The sequence below is a fragment of the Vulpes vulpes genome, chromosome 1 (genome assembly GCF_048418805.1).
Source record: "Vulpes vulpes isolate BD-2025 chromosome 1, VulVul3, whole genome shotgun sequence".
Classification (NCBI taxonomy): domain Eukaryota; kingdom Metazoa; phylum Chordata; class Mammalia; order Carnivora; family Canidae; genus Vulpes; species Vulpes vulpes.
This window is the reverse complement of record NC_132780.1, coordinates 79,813,951-79,837,324: the sequence shown is the minus strand read 5'-3', so window position 1 is coordinate 79,837,324 and position 23,374 is coordinate 79,813,951. Positions and strand designations below refer to the sequence as shown.

At 39.1% G+C, this 23,374-nt stretch overlaps 1 protein-coding gene across 10 annotated transcripts in view; it reads left to right on the top strand.

The window, feature by feature from the left end:
* CCDC170 (coiled-coil domain containing 170) overlaps nucleotides 1-23,374 on the top strand; it is a 96,736-nt gene that overhangs the window by 17,305 nt on the left and 56,057 nt on the right. For all 10 annotated transcript variants that reach the window (XM_072767839.1, XM_072767804.1, XM_072767824.1 and 7 more), the window contains exons 2-4: nucleotides 3,105-3,219; nucleotides 21,215-21,343; nucleotides 23,088-23,344. In XM_072767839.1, the coding sequence (XP_072623940.1) occupies nucleotides 3,187-3,219; nucleotides 21,215-21,343; nucleotides 23,088-23,344 (419 nt within the window). In that variant the 5' untranslated portion in view covers nucleotides 3,105-3,186. The remainder of the gene's footprint in view (nucleotides 1-3,104; nucleotides 3,220-21,214; nucleotides 21,344-23,087; nucleotides 23,345-23,374) is intronic.

The following is a 23,374-nucleotide window of genomic DNA, read 5'->3' as shown; positions in this document are numbered from 1 at the left end:
TGACCCTAGTGCCATGAAACTGTTATAATAAATTATTGCTGGGAATGTAAATCGGTGCTACTTTTTATGCACTTATATACCAGAATCCTTAAAATTTTTATTTGCCTTAACCCGGTTTGTTTCCCTTCCAGAAATTTATCTTAAGGAAACAATCAGAATTCTAATAGATTTATAATAGTGACTGATAGGAAAAAAGTAACTAAATGTCCAAATATAGGAGAATAGCAGGTTAAATTACAACTTTATGATGGAATATTGTACAGCTTTTAATATTTTTAAAGAATACTTGGGGAAATAGTAATATTTAGTGAAGAAGATAGGATATAAAATTATAGTGTAATCCCAATTATGCTTTTTTTAAACATATAATTTAAAAAACCCCACACAACTTAATTAAATGGTATTGGGAAAACTGGACAGCTACATGGAAAGGAATGAAGCTGGACTACTTTCTTACAGTATACACAAAAATCCCAAATGTAATAAAATACCTAACTATGAGGCTTGAACCCATGAAACTCCTAAAAGAAAACATAGGTAGTAATCTCTTGGACATTGGCGTTAGCTACATATTTATGAATGTCTCTGCAGGCAAGAGAAACAAAAGCAAAAATAAACTTTTGGAGCTACACCAAATAAACTCCTGCACAGTGAAGGAAGCTTTTAAAACAAAAAAGCAAGCTACTGAATGGGGGAAGATATTTGCAAATGCCATATTCAATGAAATGTCAGTATCCTAAATATATAAAGAACTTATGCAACTCAACACACAAAAAAGAATAATCTAGAAAATGGAGAGAAGACATAACAGACATTTCTCCAAAGAAGAGATCCAGATGGCTAACAGACATGTGAAAAGATACTCAACGTCACTCATCATCAGGGAAATGCAAATCAAAACTACAATAAGATGTCCTCACACTGTCAGAATGGTTTAAATAAAAGATATAAGAAACAACTAGTGTTGGCAAGGATGTGGAGAAAAGGAAATTCTCTTGCACTGTTGGTGGAAATGTAAATTGGTACAGCCACTGTGGGAGCAGTACAGACGTTCCTCAAAAAAGTAAAAATAGAACTATCCTGTGATCCAGTAATTGTATTACTGGGTATTTATAAAAACACTAATTGAAAGGATATATGTACTCCTATGTCTATTGCAGCATTATTTACATAGCTAAATTGTAGAAGCAGCCCAAGTGTCCACTGAAAGAAATTGAGTCTTTTCATTGGGTGGGGAGGAGCTGCAGTTAGAAAAACTGAGATGCCAAACCTTTGGGAGATTTGCTAATCCTAGTGTAATTCATATATATATATCATTCTGATGTAATTCTGAAAAATCCCCATATATTGTGTGTGTGTGTGTGTGTGTGTGTATAAAACACATTATATATATAGGATATGTATTTAAGATGTATATATGTATAAGATATATATATATATACACACACATATATATACATACACATAACTAATATTCAGTGAGCCATAAACTAATTCCATTCACTCCTCTTTTTTTTTTTTAAAGATTTTATTTATTTATTTGAGAGAGAGAGTGCACAAGTCAAGGGGAGGGGCAGAAGGAGAGGGAGAAGCAGACTCCCAGCTAAGCCTGGAGCCCAACACAAGGCTTTATTCCAGGTCTCTGGGATCATGACCTGAGCCAAAAGCAGATGCTCAACCATTGAGCCACCCAGATGCCCCGGAAAAAATATTTTTAAAGACTTATTTATTTATTTGAGGGGAGGGGGAATGGGGTTTGGTAAGGGCAGAGAGAGAGGGAAAAGCAGACTCCCCGCTGAGCGCAGAGCCCCACATGACCCTGAGATCATGACCTGAGCCAAAATCAGGAGTTGGACATTTAACTGACTGAGTGACCCAGGCACTCACCCAAAATACTTTTTTTTTAATGGTCTGAAGGATACTCAATGAACTTATCAAATAATTACCTCTGGACTGGAAGAAGAGGGTCAAGATTACAGATCATAGGGGATCCCTGGGTGGCGCAGCAGTTTAGCACCTGCCTTTGGCCCAGGATATGATCCTGGAGATCAGGGATCAAGTCCCACGTTGGGCTCCCTGCATGGAGCCTGCTTCTCCCTCTGCCTGTGTCTCTGCCTCTCTCTCCTTCTCTCTCTCTCTGTGTCTATCATGAATAAATAAAATCTTAAAAAAAAAGATTAGAGATCATGGAGAAAAGAAATTATAGCTCCATTTGTGATATTCCAATTCTTAAAAGAAAAGTGACTCTAATTTTAATATTAAAATTAATTTCTTAATTAAGTCAAAGACAACTGAAAGTATGCTTAAAGAGTCTAGTTTACTAGGTTCTCAATTTTCACATCCCAATCTCCAGCCTTAAGAAACCGAATATTATGTTTGTGCATTCCTTCCTGGCTGCAGAGGCAACAGGAAACCCCAAACTTGAACCTCAGTGTGCACAAAGAAGGCAGAGGCAGGAAGCAGAATCACTGAGTTCCCAGCAATACTTGGAATGTGTTTGTTATGCAAGTACATCGTTTTGACTACATTTGGGACAGGAAGTTCACCATGAAAATAAGTGGAATATAAAAAATGGTATAGCCTAAATAGTAAGTGTCTTTAAGGATTAAAACAAGAATTCAGTGATTTCTAATATTTTCATTAACTGTAAAAAGATCTCCAACTAACAAAGGACAAGCTGGAGAGAGAATGTGACCTACATAGCTTGTGTGTTGCCGCTAGATCCCTGCTTTCTCTTCCAAGGTGACTGGCCCTTACCTCGGCCCAAAGAAAACTCAATAAAAATTCTGCTGCTTAAAAAAAAAAAAAATGCTGCTGCTTCATTACTTCTAGTGGCATTGTTCTGTGAGAAGGAAGCCATGATGTCCAGTTTACACATTCCTGATAGCAACAAAGTCTCCACAGAGGCCTGCTTTGTTAAAAAAAAAAAAAAAAAAAAAAAAAAAGATGGCAGGGAAATGTTAGCAATATATATAATCCCCACAGGTTTCACTTTAGAAAGAAATCAAATCATGTTTCACCTTCCTGTAAGCATCTCTGCAGGGAAACAAAGCCAGATCCACAATTAAGTTTTTAGAATTAATTTTTCTCTCTTTTCTGTCCAGGAAAGTTTGGATTAATGGCTGATTTCAAATCCTAAACCTCCATGCTGAGCAACTTTCGTGGCTTGTCAAGAAGAGGCTAAGGATGTCCTCGGCACGCTGTGTAGCACAGACTAAAGTGAGTAGACTCCCATTTGGGAAGCCCTTTCTTCTGAAACATAGAGCCCTTGATCTCCTTTTAACTGGAGCTCCTCCTGGGAGTGTTTCTCCCCAGGACCTGTATCACACCCTCAGTGCAGGCCTGACCTGAGCACAGCAGGAGGTTGCTGGGCAAGGCAGAAGAAGGAGGGATCAGAGCCAAGGAAAAAAGTCCCCTAGTGGGCAGTGTATTCACCTAACTAGCAATCCTGTCCCTCCTTTCATATTTGCAATTTAAAATTAGTCTCCCTAACCCATTTTCCCTCTAATTTTCCACAGAACCTGACCAATCTGACCACATTGCTGTCTTTCAGTTATTCTCCATAGCAACCAAGGCTTCTCCTTCACAGCACTTAACAGAATGGCAAATAATAAATTATATGTGTAATTAAGTATTTAATGACTCCCTCCCTCAGAAGATTTGCGAAGTTCACAGAGTCGTCCCTAGCGCTACTTGGGACCTCACAATGAAAATGCTCAACAATTATTTGTAGAATAAGTGAATGAATGGATGGGTAGATGACCACTCCTTTTTACCAGTACCCCAGTCCTCCCATTTGATTCATCCTACAACCTCATCTCATTCTACTCCGCTGTACCAAATTCCATCAGCCTGTGCAGTTGATTGACCTCTTTGGAGCCCCCTGCCCCAGCAGTGGGCTGGTTTTAGGAAGCCCGCAGATTCTAACACTGTGCCCCATTTCACCCTGTCTCTCTCCAGTGGCATTAAGAAACCAAAATTGCCTTCCTTTTAACTCTGCAAGTGTTCTGAAACATCCTCCCCAGTAACTGAATAGCTTCTATACCATGGCAGGATTATAAACTAAAAGCAAGTCCCCACCCTGCTAGCCTTTCCAATAATCTTTGCAGATTACCGAAGGTCTCCATCTCAGAGAGTAACTTCTGACTTCCATCCAAAGTTTCAGATTTATTTCTCATCCAATGTCAAAAAAAAGAGAAGACAGTAAATGGCAATAAAGAAATATTAAAAAAAAAGAAATATTAAAAGAGGGAAAGCATGAGAGGATGTGAAAGAGTATCACGCATATGCCACTGGTGCTGTGCATTTATGCAAGGTACGCCACCGTTTGACTTGGCTCTTCCAAGCAGATCAGCAGGAGTCACACAATCCACTAAGACCACAAGGTGGAGCAGACAAGTTGCTCAGTAACAGCATACCTGTTCACTACAGGAAATCTTGACAAATTTCAAAACCCATGAAACAGTTCAGTGGCCTAATGTAAACCATTGTTCACTTTTATAGCACTTTTATAAAAGCACTTTTAAAGCAGAGTCAAAGCAATGGGGTCCAAATAGACATCCCTCTGAGGTTCTGGCTTTTCAAGGATAATTCTGAAGTAGAGCCTAGGATGCATGAATGCACATTCTTCAGCCAATTCTCTAAATACCACTTGACAACATTAATTTGGTTAATATCAGAAACATATTTCTGAACCTCTTGTCTGAGTATGAAGGCTGCATTCCTCATCATTTGGATCTGGCTTCCTGCTGACAACAGGGAAGTATAATATCTTGTCACTTGAGGGTAGAGGGCTCATCTGTCTAAATTCAACTTATGGCATATATTCTAAACTGATGTAATGATTGTAAGGCATTTCAACATTAGGCTTGAAAATGTCCTTGCCAAAGCTTCATCCAAAAATAAATGTAGGCTGATGCAATCACCTCCTGGCTGTTCTCCCTTTCTTCCATCTCCCTTTGCACTGATCTAATCTTTTCAACACCACAGAGGAGATACAGTGACATGCAGACTTGATTAGGTCCCTCCTCTGGTGGACAAGTGCTGTCCACTTTAGACAAGGTGAAGAATACAAAGGCTCCTTGGATCAGCCAAATCACATTACCAGCGTCTAATATCTAGCCAAACCTTCAGTCACTTGGGAGATTAGATTTGTCTAAGCTTGCCATGTATCTTTAAGTATAACTGTTTCTTGTCCATGGTGCCTTCTGCCCTCCTTCCCAGGCTCCTTTTCTACTTGACCAGAGTTGGAATTAGCTTTCCTGCAGAGTTTTCATGGGACACCCAGGAAGAAATTTTTATTCCAATTGCCACTTCAGCCTTCATCCTCATCTCATTTTATCTATTTTGGTTAATAATTCTCTCTGCAATTAAAAAGTCACCTCCATTACTACCAATCAAAAAACGTTACCAATATATTTTGGTACATTTCTTTATAGTACTGTTCCTATACATATATATATTGTGTGCTTTTAAAAAATTATTATTGAAGTGTAGTTGACACACAATGTTAGAATAGTTTCAAATATACAGCACAATTATTTGACAATTCTATAATTACTCAAATGTTCACCACAGTAAGTGTGGTTACCATCTATCACATGCAATGTTGTTACAAAATTATTGACTATATTTGCTGTGCTGTACTTCTCATCTTCATTTATTTTATAACTGGAGATTTGTACTTCTTAATCTCTTTTACCTATTTCATCTATCCCTCCACCCACTGCCCCTCTGGCAACAATCAGTTTGTTCTCTGTATTTAACAGTCTGGTTTTTGATTGTTTGCTTGTTTGTTTTGTTTTTTAGATTCCACATATAAGTGAAATCATATGGTATTTGTCTATCTCTGTCTGACTTCTTTTTTTTTAATTTTTATTTATTTATGACAGTTACACACACAGAGAGAGAGAGAGGCAGAGACATAGGCAGAGGGAGAAGCAGGCTCCATGCACCGGGAGCCTGACGTGGGATTCGATCCAGGGTCTCCAGGATCGCGCCCTGGGCCAAAGGCAGGCGCCAAACCGCTGCACCACCCAGGGATCCCTCTCTGTCTGACTTCTATCACTGAGCATCACACCCTCTAAGTCCATGCATGTGGTTGCAAATGACAAAAATCTCATTCTTTTTTGTGGCTGAATAGTATTCCTTTACACACTCCACATCTTTATCCATTCATCTGTTGATGGATGTTTGAGTTGCTTCCTTATCTTAGCTGTTGTAAATAATGCTGTAATAAACATAGGTGGTGTGTATATCTTTTCAAATTAGTGTTTTCATTTTCTTTGCAAATATTGAACCACCCTTGCTTCCCAGAAATAAATCCCACTTGATCATAATGAATGATTTTTTAAATGTATTGTTGGATTTGGTTTGCTAATATTTTTTTAATAAAAGATTTTATTTATCCATTCGAGAGAGAGAGGGAGCATGGGCAGGGGTAGAGGCAGAGGGAGAGGGAGGAACAGACTCAGAGGGAGAGGGAGGAACAGGGAGCCTGATGGGGCTTGATCCCAGGACCCTGGGATTGTGACCTGAGCTGAAGGCAGATGCTCAACTGACTAAGTCACCCAGGTACCCCTGGTTGCTAATTTTTGTTGGGGATTTTTACATTTATGTCCATCAGAGATATTGACCTGTAGTTCTCTCTCTCTCTCTGTCTCTCTCTCTGTCTCTAGTCTATTTATTTGGTTTTGGTATCAGGATAATGCTGGCCTGAAGAATGAATTTGGAAGTTTTCCTTGTTCTTCTATTTTTTGGAATAGTTTAAGAACAGGTATTAGCTCTTCTTTAAATGTTAAATAGAGTTCACCTGTGAAGCCATCTGGTTCTGGACTTTTGTTTGCTGGGAGTTTTTTGATTAATGATTCAATTTCACCGCTGGTAATTGGTCTGTTCAAAATTTTCATTTCTTCCTGATTCAGTTTTGGGAGGTTATATGTTTTTAAGAATTTGTCCATTTTTTCTAGGTTGTCCAATTTATCGGCACTTCATTTTCCTAATATTCTCTTATAATCCTCTGTATTTCTGTGGTGTTGGTTGTTATTTCTCCTTTCATTTCTGATTTTGTTTGAGTCCTCTCTCTCTCTTTTTGATGACTCTGGCTAAAGTTTTATCAATTGTTAGTCTTTTCAAAGAACCAGTACCCAGTTTCATTGATCTATTCTTCTTCTTTTTTTAAAATTTCTATTTCATTTATTGTGCTTTAACCTTATCATTTCCTTCCTTCTCCTGGTTTTGTTTGTTCTTTTTCTAGCTCCTTTAGGTATAAGGTTAGATTGTTCATTTGTGATTTTTTTGCTTCTTGAGGATAGCCTGTATTGCTATCAACTTCCCACCTGGAACAGCTTTTACTGCATCCCAAAGGTTTTGGACTGTTGTGTTTTCATTTTCATTTGTCTTGATGTATTTTTTTAATTTACTTTTTTGATATCTTGGGTGACCCATTCATTGTTTAGAAGCCTGTTCTTTAACCTCCATGTATTTATATTCTTTCCAGATTTTTTTCTTGTGGTTGATTTCTATTTTCATAGCATTGTGGTCAGAAAAGATAACTTTTCTATGACATAACTTCAGTCTTTCTGAATTTGTTGAGACTTGTTCTGTGGCCTAATATATGATCTATTCTGAAGAATGTTCCATGTGCACTTGAAAAGAATATGTTTCCTTCTATTTTAGGATGGAATGTTCTGAATGTATCTGGTAGATCCATCTGCTCCAATGTGTCATTCAAATCCATTGCTTCCTTGTTGATTTTCTGTTTCGATGATCTATCCGTTGATGGAAGTGGGGTGTTAGAGTCCCCTACTATTATTGTATTACTATAGATTACTTCTGTTATATTTATTAACTGCTTTGTATATTTGGGTGCTCCCATGTTGGGTACATAAATATTTACAATTGATATATCTTCTTGTTGGATTATTCTCCTTATGATTATATAATGTCCTTCTTTATCTCTTGTTACAGTCTTTTTTGTTTGTTTGTTTGTTTATTTGACAGGGAGAGAGAGTGTACCCAAGTGGGGGGAGGGGCAGAGGGAGAGGGAGAAGAGGCTCCCAGCAGAGCAGGGAGCCTGCTGTGGGACTTGATCCCGGATCCTGAGATCATGACCTGAGCTGAATGCAGATGCTTAACCGACTGAGTCACCAGGTACCCACAGCCTTTGTTTTAAAGTCTATTTTGTCTGATATAATTATTGCTACCCAGATTTCTTTTTGCTTCCATTTGCATGATAAGTGGTCTTCCATCTGTTTGCTTTCAGGTCTGAGATGAGTCTCTTGTAGACAAGATACAGTCGGGTCTTGTTTTTTTAATCCCTTTCATCACCCTATGTCTTTTGATTGGAGTGTTCAGTCCATTTACATTCAAAGTAATTATTGATAAGTATGTACACATTGACATTTTGTTACTTGTTTTATGGTTGTTTTGTTGTTCTTCTCTGTTCCTTTTCTTCTCTTGATCTCTTCTCCCAGCCAGGTTTGCTGGCATTCTTTAGTGACATAGTTGGATTCCTTTCTCTTTACTTTTGCATATCTATTACTGGTCTTTGGTCTGTGGTTACTATTAAGTTTTTATTTGATATCTTATGTATATAGCAGTCAAGTTATGCTCACTTAAGTTTGAACCCATTCTTCACTCCTCTCACCCACTCAACCCTCTCACCTCTTCACCTACATTTTAGGTATAGTATGCCATAGTTTACATCTTTTTATTTTGTGAATTCCTTGACTGATTTTTATAGATATGCTTATTTTTACTACTTTTGTGTTTCCTGTTTTTCTTACTTGTACTTATGGTTTTTCCTTTCCACTAAAGGAGTCCCCTTTAACATTTTTAGATCATGAGCTCTGTTAGCTTTTGTTTATCTGGGAAACTCTTCATTTCTCCTATTCTGAATGATCCAGCCTTTACTGGATAGAATATTCTTGGATGCAGGTTTTTGTCATTTAATACTTTGTTTTTTTTTTTTTTTTAATTTTTTTTTAAATTTTTATTTATTTATGATAGGCACACAGTGAGAGAGAGAGAGAGAGGCAGAGACACAGGCAGAGGGAGAAGCAGGCTCCATGCACTGGGAGCCCGATGTGGGATTCGATCCCGGGTCTCCAGGATCGCGCCCTGGGCCAAAGACAGGCGCTAAACCGCTGCGCCACCCAGGGATCCCTGTCATTTAATACTTTGAATATATCATGTCACTTCCTTCTGGCTTTCAAGTGCCTGCTGAAAAATCAGCTCATAGCCTTATGGGGTTTCTCTTATATGTAACTGTTTTCTCTTGCTGCTTTTAAAAGTCTCTCCTATTGCTACACTTTGCTGTTTTAATTACTATGTGTCTTGATGGGAACCTCCTTTGGTTGATTTTTTTTTGGGAGATTCTCTGTGCCTCCTAGATCTGGATTTTTGTTTCCTCCCCTACATTTTGGAAGTTTTCAGCTATTCTTTAAATATTTTTTTTTGGCCCTGTTTGTCTCTCTTCTCCTTGTAAGATCCCTATAATGTAAATGTTATTACACTTGATGGTGTTACTGAGTTCCCTAAGTTGGTTTTCATTTTTTTATTATTATTTTTTCTCTCTCTTCTTCAGCTTGATTGCTTTCCATTAAGCAATTACTCCAGGTCACTGATTCATTCTTCTACTTCCTCTAGTCTACTACTATTTCATCCAGTGTTTTTAAATTTTAGTTATTGAGTTCTTCATCTCTGGTTCTTTTCTATGTTTTTTATATCTTCGTTAAGGGTCTCTCTGAGGTCCTCCACTCTTCTCTCAAGTTCAGTGAGTATCTTTATGACTATTACTTTCATTTCTTTATCAGACATCACTTATCTCTGTTTTGTTTAGATCTCTTGCTATGGTTTTTGTCCAGTTCTTTCATTTGGGACATATTCCTATGTCTCCTCATTTTGTCTAACTCTCTGTGTGTGTTTCTATGTGTCAGGAAAGTCACTATGTCTTCTGCTAGTGAAAATAGTGGCCTTATGAAGAAGATGTCCTGTAGTGTCCTGCAGTTCAATGTCACCAGCGCCTGGAGCTTCAGGGGTATCTCCTATGTGTGCTGTATGCACCCTGCTGTTGTGGCTGAGCTCTGTTTACCATTAGTCTGGTCATCTGCAATGGCTCCCTTTGCCTGTTGTGGGTAGTGTTTGGTTCCTGTGGTGTTAGTGGGCCAATCTGAGGCCACCTCAGGCTTAAGTCAGACTAGGTGTTTAACAGAGATTTAACACCTTCAGGAGAGTGTGGGGGTGGGGTGCACAGAGCTAGCAACATCTGTAGTAGTGGGAGAGGAGCTGCATCTGGGTTGGCTCTGCAGGATGTGTGGTGGCAGGATGTGTGGTGTTAGCAATGCTCTCTACAGTGGTGTGGCTCCACAGGACAACATGCGAGCAGGGCACATAGCAAGTTAGACAGCAAATGTTGGCTCAGGGCTTATTCCCACAGGTGTTTGTGTGGTTATTGGGAGGAAGGGGGGGTAGGAAATGATGTGTGCCACCAGCTCCTGTGTTCCTGGAGAAGTCTCCCAATGGTCCTTGCCCCATTAGCCCATGCTCTGAGATAAGTAAAGAAATCTCTGTTCCATATACCCCAGCCAGATATTCTTAAATTCCTGCTTCCATGCTCTATCTCTGTGGGGTTATGTGTTGCACTGTTGCTTAAAGTGCAGGGGCTCAGTTTCCTCTTGTGCTCCTGGTTCTCCCACAAACCTACTATTTTTAAAGTTCTAGGTTTTAAGCCCCACTGATTGTTTTTTATTTTTATTAAAGATTTTATTTATATATTCATGAGAGACACAGAGACATGCAGAGATGTAGGCAGAGGGAGAAGCAGGCTCCCTACAGGGAGCCTGATGCAGGACTTGATCCCAGGATCCCAGGATCACGCCATGAACCAAAGGAAGATGCTCAATCACTGAGCCACTCAGGTGCCCCTAAGTCCCACTGATTGTAAGAAATTGTAGAATTTGATCCCTGTGGTTTTGAAAGCCAGATGTTATGGGGATTAATCTTCCCTGTGCAGGCTTCCTCTTGTGAGAGTCTGTTTTCCTGCCTTTTCGGCACCTGTGGTGACTCTCACTACTGGGGTCAATTCTGTAGGTCTGTTTTCTGCCAACTTTGTCTCAGCCCTCCCTACCCTCTTCCATGTGGCCTCCTCTCTACATTTAACTGTGTTTGGTTAGTCTTTGGGTCATTTTCTGGGTCATTTACACTGATGGAGCTGTTATCTAGTTGTATCAATAGGATGAGGTGAATGTAGGGCCCTCCTACTCTGCCATCCTCCTCAGAAGGGTTTTTAAATGAACAAGAGTGACATCCAAGTGGCAAGAAATTGGAAAATAATGTAAAAGCAATAGATAAGCTTTTTCACAAAACTTGATTTTGTGTAGATATGTCTTCTGAACCTTTTCCCATAGCTGCTCAGATTTATTTCCTGGATGCCGCACCCATCACACTAAGCCCTACAGGCACTTGTGAGCCCCAGGAACCGAATCCACGTATACAAAGAAAGAAGATTAGCAGGACCAGAAAAGTCCCTCAAATTAGGGATAAGAACTAATGAGTGGTCGAAAATCAACCAGAGCAGTGATTCTGTTAGAGAAATACAACTTGCAAGACTTAATTTATACACTGTAAATTAGGGAAGAAACTTTATTTTGTGGGAAGAAGTTGGAGAGCAGAGGAGAGGGTCTTAGAGAAGGGATTGCTCATTGACACAGCATTGGAAGCTTGACGAAGGGGGAGGGAGAGAGAGAACGGCTACTGGAAGCAGTCCATACTAGGGGAGCCTTGGTCACACACTTGTGCACTGCGGTATGGGATAATGCTAGAACAAAGGGAAGATTAGGTATGGCCTAGGGAGATAGGAATGGATTAGGAGCTTTTGTGTGTCACAGGTTGGCAGTGATTTTCTTGTCATTTTTTTTGTCCATGGGGTAATAAGACAACTAAGTATCATAGTAGTAAGACTGCCCAAGGTGCTGTCCTCAGGTCAGATAATTGGGCACATTATGTACTAAATTATGAATAAATTTATATCTCTTCTATGCCATTGAGGTTTGGAACCATCCTTTATTCTGAAAAGATTATGAGCCACCCTGTGAGTCAATTTCAGTCATTATCATAATAATATCAGTAGCAGACTCAAATAATATGTAGTTGGTTTTCTAAAATTAATATGAAATTGCTTCATGGCTTAGCTGAGAGATGCTTAATAACTATATTATCCTCACGTGAGGCTAAATGGGTGAATTTTTAATCTTGCCATTTTGAATAGGGTAAAATTAGTTTTTTTAGAAGTGGAGATTAGAAAAAAGTTGAAGAATTTAAAAAAACTATTGCCAACTACAAAGAAACTTAATTAAGAGAGTAAATCCTCTGAAATGTCTGCTGTCACATGTGTTGAGCCTTCTATGCTGCCTAGTGGCTTCATTGTGTTCATATTCCCTATAAAGACACTTCATAGTAGGGTTTGTGATTTTTATCTATTCTTGGCCTTGCTCTTTTTCTTCATTCTTTTTTTTAAAAAAAGATTTTATTTATTTATTTGACACTTTCTTATTTTTGTTTAATGATATATTTTGGAGATATTATTATGTTCAAACATACAGATCTAGTTCACATTTTGTGTTGCATGGTATTCCATAGTATGGAGATGCCTTGTTTTAGTAATTTCCCTGTCAATGGGAATTTATATGGTTTTAGCCCTTCTCACTTCCTTCTTTCGCTGTTATAACTAATGGTGTGATGACTATCCTTATACATATTTTATGCACATGTATGAATACTTTTCATGGGGAGATAATTGGAGAGTAGAGCTGTTTAGTCCAATGGTGTTTACATTTAATAGATAAAATACATAGATTTTATTTTATTTTACTTTAAACTCCTGTTTCTTCTATTTATTTGTTTAATTAATTTTTGAGAGAGAGAGCGCAAGGGAGTGTGCATGAACAGGAGGAGGTGCAGAGGGAGAAGGAGGGAGAGAATCCCAAGCAGGCTCCCTGTTCAGTGTGGAGACTGACATAGGTATTGATCCCATGACCCCAGAGATCACAACCTGAACCAAAATCAAGAGTCTGATGCTTAACCAACTGAGACAACCAGACACCTCAATACATTGATTTTAATACAGCCAAACCAGTAGAACATCCAAGGGTTTAGCCATTTCATATTCCTAGCAGCTACATGTGAAGATAACCTTTCCTTATACTGCTAACACTTACTATAAACCTTTTATTTTTTCCAAACTGATGTACCAAAAATGGTGTGTCTTTGTTTTAAATCTTATTCACCTGATTATTAAGGAGATTAGATGATCTATTTATATATTTTTCAGCCATTTGTATTTGTCTTAATGAGAATTCTCTATTTATATGTATACTTATTTTTTTGGGTTGTGACTTTCTTATTAATTTGTAGGTGTTCAGAGTATTCTAGATTTTAGTTTTGTGCTCAACGGAGAGTCACTTGAGATTCTTGCTCTCCCTCTCCCCTACTCCCTCACTCTTTTTCTCTAAAATAATAAATAAATCTTTTAAAAATATTCTATGTTTTAATCCTTCATCTGGTACATATAAAACAATTTCTTTCAGTCTGTTTAGTGATTTGTATAAATTTTTGAACATGATTGGGATGAAACTGTATGTTCAATTTTATATTTTGTCTTTTTCCACTAAAATTATATTGCATTTTCCCCTATCACTAAAGAGTCTCCAACAGAATGATTTTTAATGACAATATAATTTTATTGTGTGAATATAACATTTTATTTTTCTTCTTTTTTCCTTCATGTTAACATGCTTCTGTTGTTAAGCTCTTAATTGTGTCTGCAGTTTTGCTATTGAATATTTTTGGAAAATTTTGCCAATGATTACTTTTCTGAATATCTTTTTATTTAATCTTTGGGTGTATTTCCATTTCTTTAGATAAGATTATAAGAGGGAAACTCATTAGAGCAAATAATATTAATTTAAATTTCATTGATACATACTATGAAATTTTTTTTAATGGAAATTTTGTATCAGCTTATCTTTCTATGAGTAGTATGTCAGCATGTCTTTCTCACAGAACTCTCTTTTTTTAGAACTATCTCTTAATATAGCTGATTATTAAGTATATTTAAAATGTCAGTTTTAAAGATCAGGAATAATACTTCACTGATAGAATAATTTGTACTTAATTGATGACCAAGGAAGAAGGATACTTCTCAATTATTAGCCATTTATAGTTCTTCGGATAACTGTTAGTTCTTTTATATAATTTTTCTCTAGGTTATTTGTTTTCTTACTGGTTTGAGTAGGTTCTTTGCATATTATAGTTTTTGTGTTTTTTATCTTTTAAATTCATGAGAGACACACAGAGAGAGGCAGAGACACAGGCAGAGGGAGAAGTAGGCTCACAAGGAGCCTGATGTGGACTCGATCCCAGGACCCTGGGATCATGACCTGAGCCGAAGGCAGATGCTCAACCACTGAGCCACCCAGGCGCCCCTGCATATTACAGTTTTGACTCTTTATATTACTTTTGCAAATATTTTTACAGTTTGCTCTTCACTTTAAATTCTGTTTCTATATTTTTAAATAAAGTGTTTATCTTTTTAGTATCTAGAAGTTTAAGAATTTTGTTGTCATATGTTTTTTTCTTGATGTTCTTTCATTGCTTTTATGCTTAGAAAATTCTTCTCAAGATAAGATACATATAAATTTATAGTACTTTTTATGATTGCATTTTTAATATTCAGTACTTCAAGTCTATCTTAAATTTATTTTGGCTTATAATGTGTAATACAGCTCTAAAATTTTTTTCTTTAGTAATCAGCTTTGTTATTCCTTGACCGGTATTTTTCCCCTATTATTTAAAGCATCACCTCTTTTGTCATACACTAAATTCTTCTGAGCACTAGAGACTAAAGACTGTTCCTGGGGTTTCTATTGGTCTTTCTGTTGATTTCCTGCTGAGTATGATTGTTTTTGATTTTTTTTTTTCAAAGTGAAAATTTTTAAAAGGGTATTTTTTTCGAATCCAGCAAAGGGCTGTTTAGTTAAAAAAAATCTATCTGTGTAGGTATTTCTAGTTTAGAAGTGATGATACGCAGGTATCATTTCTCTATTCTATTCCTGGAAACTAGCCACAAGCGACAAAGAAAATGAGAAATAACTTCCATTGTTGGCACATCCAGGAGGAGATGGCTGAAATCTTGCAACACAAAGTAGGTGGCAGGCCTTTCTAAAGCAGCAGATATTGAGGGGAGGTGTGTGTGGGACACACCACGGCTGCAGAGCGTGGGAATTGTTGGGAAAGCTTATTTTGCAAAGATGAATGGCAAACTCGGAGGAATCAAGCCAAAATCTCTTGTTTGCAGGAGAGGGTGGAGGTGTGTGGACTGGCAATGGGAGCTTCTCTGCAGTTTCCTGGCTTCCAAAAAGTAGGAGAGCGAAAGCCAAATAAAAACCATGCCACAAACCAGATTTATAGGAAGGTATGGAGCAGGGGACTTGTGGAAAGTCTGCATTGTGGTAAGCTCTCTGGTTGCCTCTCTCCATGGGCAGAATGACAGACAGGTCAGATGAAGTTATGCACAAATCCTGTGTTTTAGGGAAACTCCTGCTTGGCTGGAACATGAGTGACTCCACTTTCCCATCCCTGTATGCACATTAACCTCTTCCACAGCTGGCCCAGCAAGCACTCACCTTCTGAGCAATCAAAAAGGAAACAACACAGGAATTACTTAAAGATACAACAAACCCTCCTTAACTGCCCAGGAAGAAAAGGAGGTAGAATAGGAAAGATGTGACAGATGAAGAATATCCATCAGAAAACTATTGCTGTGATTGAAGGAAAAACGACCTAACATTCATCATGAATAAAACAATTGAATAAAATCAAAACAACAATTGAATAAAGCCAACATGTACCTGAGGTGTGTTCAGAAAGCAAGAGCTATAGGACTTCAAGAAAGATACAGCAAGGTGAGGAGAGAAGATAAAACATACCTGGCGGGGCTCAGGAAAGAAAAGACAAAAAAAGTGAAGCCATCACAGAAATAACAGCAAGACTGAAAGGTACAAGGGAGGCAGGCAAGTATAGAAAAAAAGTGGGAAGAATAAGAGAATTGGAATGGAAATAAAGAATAGAAAGGAACAGAGAGGAAGTGAGTGAAATGGAATACATACAGAAGAGATTAATAAGCCTGTGCATAATTCTTCTGAAAAGGAGACACCACCATAAGAGAGGAAGAAAGGGAGAGAGGTAGTGTAAGCATTTTGGTTTCTTCCATCTAATAACTTGCTGCTACACTAGCAAGTATTTAGAATGAGAATATAGAGATCAAAAATTAGAAGTCGTAAGGGAAGAACGAGAAGAACAAGGAAGAGAAGATACACTTGTAATGAATTAACAGATGTTGTCTAAAAGGTATTATTTAAAGTGACAGGTTTTAAAAAAAGAACATTTTGTTTATTTGTGTGAGAGAGAAAGCATGCACACAATAGTAGGGGGAGGGGCAAAGGGAGAAGCAGATTCCTCGCTGAGCAGGGAGACCAACGCGGGGCTTAATTCTAGGACCCTGGGTTCATGACCTGAGCCAAAGGCAGCTGCTTAACCAGCTGAGCCACTCAGGCATCCCAAAGGTTATAGTTTTAAATTTAAATCTAGAACAAAAATACAAACCTTCCCAATGATCAGACCAAACAAAGTAAAGCAAACAGATTCGTGGTGAAAGATTTTTGGAAGAGCGATAAAAACAAGAAGCGTAACATAAAATATTGCAACAGAGCTAACACCAAAACGTATCTGTCATGTGAACGGGTGTAAAGGTGGAGTCATCCAGTGTGGGAAAAAGAATTTTAGGATTGATGACAAAGCCAAACCCAACTGTGTTACATATGAGACATCAAAAACAAAGTGATCCAGGAGAGTTGAAGATAAAAATGTGGATCAAAGATATATGTCATCAGATGCAAACAAAAAGAAGTCAAGGATCATGGTCTTAATATGAGAAAAGGCTGGGTTCAGAACAGAAAGGAATAAGTGAGCATGTTATGATGCTACATCATAAGATAAAGCTCTGCACCCCTAAAGCAAGAAGACAGCGGTACAAGGTGATAGAGATTTATAGTAGTGCGGTTAAACTCACCTCTCAGCTCATGAGAGAGTAAAGCATAGAAATGAGGTTGGGCTAGAAGTGCCCAATTAAAATAATAAGTAAGGTAGAATTGACAGATGTTGAACTCCATGCCCTGAAGACAGAGAATGCACCTTCTTTTCAAGTGCCCCTAAAACATTTAGAAAATTGAGTATTCACAGAAACCTCAAGAAATTCCCCAAAGTAGAAATAACATAGACAAGGATGATGGGGAAAATAGGTCCTGGCTGGTAGAGCAAAGGTACCTTCCAGTCCGAATAGACCTAGTTCTGAGTGGAACATGGCCCACCTCACTGAAGTACACCAGTGAGCATCAGCCCCGAATGTGGACCAGGTGCTCCGAGTGCAGTAGAAGTAGCATAGTCTACTTCTACGGAAGTAGAAATCCATAACAAACCCGGCAAGGAAAGAGCCGTAACAATAGCAAAGCTCTTAACTCAGGTGAAAGAAGAATTCCAAACCAAACTGGAGACTTCTAGGAGATAGTATGAATGCTACAGAAGGATCCATCGGGGGTGCTGAAGAGCTTTGTCATAAAGAAATACATTCAGGTATTATTCTTTGCCGCTCTTGTATTGTCTTTTCTTGTCTCTGTAACCCTCTCCTGCTACCGAGATTCATTTCTTCTCTCTCAGGCTACCTCGAGTGTCTTGAAGGAATGGATTTCCGTGGCACACTCCAGAGCCCTCTCAGCACAGAGGCATCTCTAACGCACAGGGTTTTCTAGATTATATATAAATATTCTTCCTATATATATATATATATATATATATATATAAAGAAAGAAATTTATGAAAGGGATTTGGTTTGTGCCTAACGGAAGCTAAGAAATCCCATGATCTGCAACCAGCAAGCGGGAGACCCAGGAGAGCTGATGGTGTGACTTTTAGTCTGAGTCTGAGTCCAAAGGCAGGGCTAGACTGATGTTCCAGCTGGAAGCCAGTCTGACACAGAGAGCAAATTCTTCCTTACTCCGCCTTTTTGTTCTATTCAGACCTTCAGCAGATTGAAGGAGACCCACCCACACCTGGGAAGGGCAGTCTGCTTTTCTCAAGCTACCAATTCAGTTACTCATCTCACCAGGAACACTCTCACAGACACACCCACGATAGTGTTTAACCAAATATCTGAACACCCTGTGGTCCAGTCAAGTTGACGCATAAAACAAATCATCCCGACTACTAAGAGACCAATGAGAATTCCTGAACAAATGGGAAAAAGAGTGATTTTTGTTGGAAGCCTTAGTATTTAAAAATGTCCGTTCTCAAGTTTATTTGTAAAATGAACACGATCCCAATACAAATACCAACGGGATTTTGGGGAATTTGATAAGCGGATTCTAAATTTCATATAACAGAATGCACAAGTTAGAATAGCCAGGAATATTCTGAAAAAGCAACCCTACCTGGCAGTAATGTGTGTGATTGAGCTCCTAGCTGCCTTTCAAGCCATTGTTCCCACTTGCTCTTGTCCTTCAGCCTCATTTTCTTTGCTCAGATCTCTGACCATGCATGTTCCTGCCACAGGACCCTCGCTCAGACTTTGACTACTTGCATGATGTACGTTTTGGCCTGCTTCATTACCTCTTGCCTGTTTAATACCTGCTCAGTCATCACTCCTTTAGAGAAATCTTTCCTTCCCATTTCTCTGATCATAAGTCACTTTCCTTTGTTCTCTTCTTTCTTTCTTGTGCGCATTTCAGTTTGTAATTATGCAACGATTAGTGTTGTTGTCTGATAAATGCTCTTTTTCTAAGTAGGGTGTAAGCTCAGTGCCTGACTGTGAGTGAGTTTTCAGTAAATATTTGTTGGCAAATAATCTCCTCTCTGCTGGACTTTGAAGGGTGATTTAGACCCACCAACTCTCCTCCGAACTCAGTACTCAGGAGTCTGCACAATGTGGACCCTGTTCTGGTGTCCATGGTACTGAGATCTTAATGTGTTATTTCTTTCACCCGTGCCCATCTGAAGATGTAAGTGATTTTTGGTAGTGTTTTGCATTAGACTGTAACCTCCTACAATGAAGAGCCATATCTGAGCTGTCCTGTATGGCTTTTAATATCATGTCCAAGGATACTATTTTTTCATAAGAAGGCAATATAAGATTATGGAATGATTATATCATTTCCTGAAAAAGGATGTTAGTCATTGAAAGAAATAATCATAGCTATTGAAGAACTTAACTCTCCTGATGAATTTTATAAAATAATGTGCATACAAAGATTCCAGGGAGGCTCAGTTGGTTGAGCATCCAACTCTTGTTTTCAGCTCAGGTCATGATCTCAGGATCGTGAGAGTGAACCCTGCATCAGACTCCCCACTCAGTGTTTAGTCTGCTTGAGATTCCCTCTCTTCCTCTGCCCCTCCTCCTCCTGCCCCCCCCAATAGATAAATACATAAAATCTTTAAAAATATAAAACGAAATGATGTGCCATGCATACTCTACTTCAAACATCTCAGAGGTCCTTATGTGGCCTGTTGTAGGAAATCTTGCTGTGGTGGTTAGGGTGGAGAAATCACTTCTGAATATAAAGCTAGGCTGAACTGGATGTGGTTCTCTTATGATGTAGTTAAACTTTTTATGTGTTCTCCCCAGGAGTACATACCTACCATTTTCTGGGATATGTTGTGATTGGCAAATACGGGCTGTTACTAGGTGCACTGAAGGTTTTGTTTGGCATTTTGTGCATTGAAACACACTAGTCATGACAACGCTTGTTGTAAAGTTAAGGGCTTTGAGATGACTTTTGCATTCATGAGTATTTCCAAACAGTAGTCTTTGGCAGTTCAGTAGCTGAGCAGTCATAAACCAGTTTTACTAGTGTGTCCCCTGTGGCCTTGTGGATAATTCCAGGAAACTCTCCTTTATGTGACCTCTTTCATATTCCTTCAAAAAGGAATGGCTTTCCTGTGTGTCTTTCACAAAGACCACGGGCCCTAAAAACTTCACAGAGGTAGACACATAGGTATCTGTCCAAGCTCAGGAATAATTCTTGAAGGAAGCAGGCTTCATGGCCTGAGTAAGATGGAAAAAGAACTAGAGGTTGCAGACTACAACCCACAGGCCAAACCCATCAAATCTGCTCTGCAGATGTGTTTATTTGGATCATATGGTGTTTCTTTTTTAAACATTGAAATTCATTGCCAAGCTGCAAAAACTGTGAATTTTTACTTCAAAAATTCTGAATATATAACTTGTCTTGAAAAATTGGAAAAAGTTGGCCATGCTGGGATCCCTGTTCCTGCATTTGGCAGCCATAAATGGAGCGGAGAGCTGTTTCCTTGTGGCCAGGGCAAGGACTCCTCAAGCACTGCCCCACTATTGCTGGTCTCCTGTATCTGTGTCACCTTCATGATCCAAAGATGGGCTATGGGGTTGAGAATAAGTGGTATAATGAAATATTAGGAAGGAGAGAGCCTTTTGCATTTAACTCAGATGATCTCTTTGATAAATGACACATTTCATTTGAAAGATGAGAGGAGTTGATAATTTTTGTAGTCTGGAAACAGAAGGACAATGAAAACTGCCTTGCTGTGGACCTTGTCACATTGTGTCTCTTCTGACAGTTCTTTGGGGACTCTGTTGGTTCTGGTCAGAGGTCAAATGGCATTTGAGTTGGGTAGAAGGAGGCCCTCTAAAGTGGCAAAGGCCAACTCTTTATTTATTTATTTAGAGAGAGAGAGGGAGAGAGAGCATGAACGGGGGTGAGGGGCAGATGGAGAGGGAGAAGCAAGCTCTCCTCCGAGCAGGGCACCCAATGCAGGTCTTGATCCTAGGACCCTAAGATGGTGACCTAAGCTGAAGGCCAATGTGTAACCGACTGAGCTACCCAGGTGCCCCTCAAAGGACAATACTTAAATGCCATCCTGGGAGAGCACATCATTCATTCCTGGGCTGCCTCCTGCCTCCTTCAGAATTTTGAGAATGAAATGTTCTGGATGAGACACTTCCCTGGGCAGCATGTTTGAGACATTTGCACTACAAAGAATGCTCTGTTTATCTTACTTTGCACAGCTGCACAGAAAAGATTGTTTAAAACTCTTTTTTGCATTCTGTCTTTTGGGGGAACCCTGTCAGGAAATTTATGACCATCTCCTGGAAGTCCCAGTCTCTCGGGACCAATTAAACCACTATCGGAATGTGGCTGAAGACGCTCGAAGTGAACTGGCGGCAACTTTGGTCAAATTTGAATGTGCTCAGTCTGAGGTAAGACTATGCATCTTCATGACTTAGAAATGGGCCATTTTAGCATCTTACAGAGTGAAGCAGAATGTAGAAGTGAGTAGAAATAGGATGGGAGGACACAGCTTTATATCTTTTGGCAAAGGTGATAATTACTCCTATGGTGCGCCTGCTCCCCTCACTGTAGAGAATTCCTGAAAGGTTATGCATTTGCCATGGTGCAAAGCATGGTGACATGGGCTGGATCCTAGAGGTCAGAGATGCTTCACAACCTTGAGAGACCTGGGGACACCTGATGACTTTGGTTGAAGCTTGGCATTGGGGCACTTTTAGCATCACCCTGAATATGTACATTTAATATAGTTTGCTTGGCAATCTGGATCTCTTAGGATAGAATTCTGGGTCCCTTTCTAGTGCTGGTTCTGACTGGCTGGGGGAGATTCTAGGACGATGATTGGGATCCGTCTATCCTCTGGGCTGGATCAGGTCTGTTGTGGAGTTTCTGAGAGAGTCTCTCTAGATCCATTCTGCTCACAGCCTGGTGGCCCTGAGACATCCTAAGCTTGCCTGTGAGGTAACGAGTGCTGCCAGGAATCCACTGAGAGATGATTTTATACCTTGTGTGTGTGTGTGTGTGTGTGTGTGTGTGAACAGTTGTATGCATGTATACTCACAGTTGCAAAGAAGTACATGCATTCATAAATTCTTCACATAGGGTGGACCTGACATCTTAATAGGGGGTACATACATTGTTAAGTATTTTGATGCCATAGAATTCATGAAAGTTAAAGTGCTTGTTTTATATAAATTCTATAAGGATTTTCCTTTTCTTCCATATTTTTCTCAGAAATCTGAATATTATTTTTTTATTATTAATATATATATATATTTACCATCCACAATAAGGATCCATCCAGAAGGCAAGTGGGAGAAATACAGTGATATATCAAACAGTCTGTATCTTCTTAGGAACCAGTTATGGCCATGAAATAGCAAAGGTTTCTTTTTTTTTTTTTTTAAAGATTTTATTTATTTATTCATGAGAAAGAGAGAGAGAGAGAGAGAGAGAGAGAGAGGTGGAGACACAGAAAGAGGGAGAAGCAGGCTTCTGCAGGGAGCCTGACGTGGGACTCAATCCCGGGACTCCAGGATCACGTCCTGGGCCAAAGGCAGGCACCAAACCGCTGAGCCACATGGGGATCCCAGCTTGTAGGTTTCTTGTTTCGTTGTCTGTCAGCAGCAATACAGATTTATTTATTTTTTAAAGATTTTATTAACTTATTTGAGAGAGAGAGAGAGAGAATGAGCAGGGGGAGGGGCAGAGGGAGAGGGAGAAGCAGATTCCCCACTGAGCAGGGAACTCGACTTGGGCTCGATCCCAGGATCCTGGGATCATCACCTGAACTGAAGGTAGAAGCTTAACCGAATGAGCCACCCAGGTGCCCCAGCAATAGATTTAGAAAACGAGTTACCATTGCAAAATATTCCATTGCTTTTTGCAAAATATACCATAAATGTCTCTGAGTGACACTAAATCATCCCAAGACATTGCTCAATTGATGTCAAAAGAGACAGGATACGAAGTCCATTATTTGGGCAAAAGTTCCCATCTGGTGGTGCAAATACACATATGAAAAAAAAAAGAAAGTTGGATTAAGTCACGAACGAAAGAGTGAGATTTGAAATTACAGTTTTGGGTTCCTTAAAAGTACATCATACTTAGGCCATCGAAATCGTTTTCCTCCTTTTTATGTTTTTTCTGTGTTAGCTTCGAGACCTCCGCTCCAAGCTGCTTTCTAAAGAAGCCTTCTGTCAAGAGTTGAAAGCTGAAATGGAGAATTACAAAGAAAATAATGCTAGAAAATCATCTCTCCTCACCTCTCTGAGAGACAGAGTTCAGGAGCTGGAAGAAGAATCAGCAGCACTTACCGCTTCTAAAATTAGAACGGAAATCACAGCTCACACTGCAATCAAGGAGAACCAGGAGTTAAAGAAGAAAGTTGCAGAACTAGATGAGAGCTTCCAGTAAGGGTATTTCAATATATTTCTTAGTTG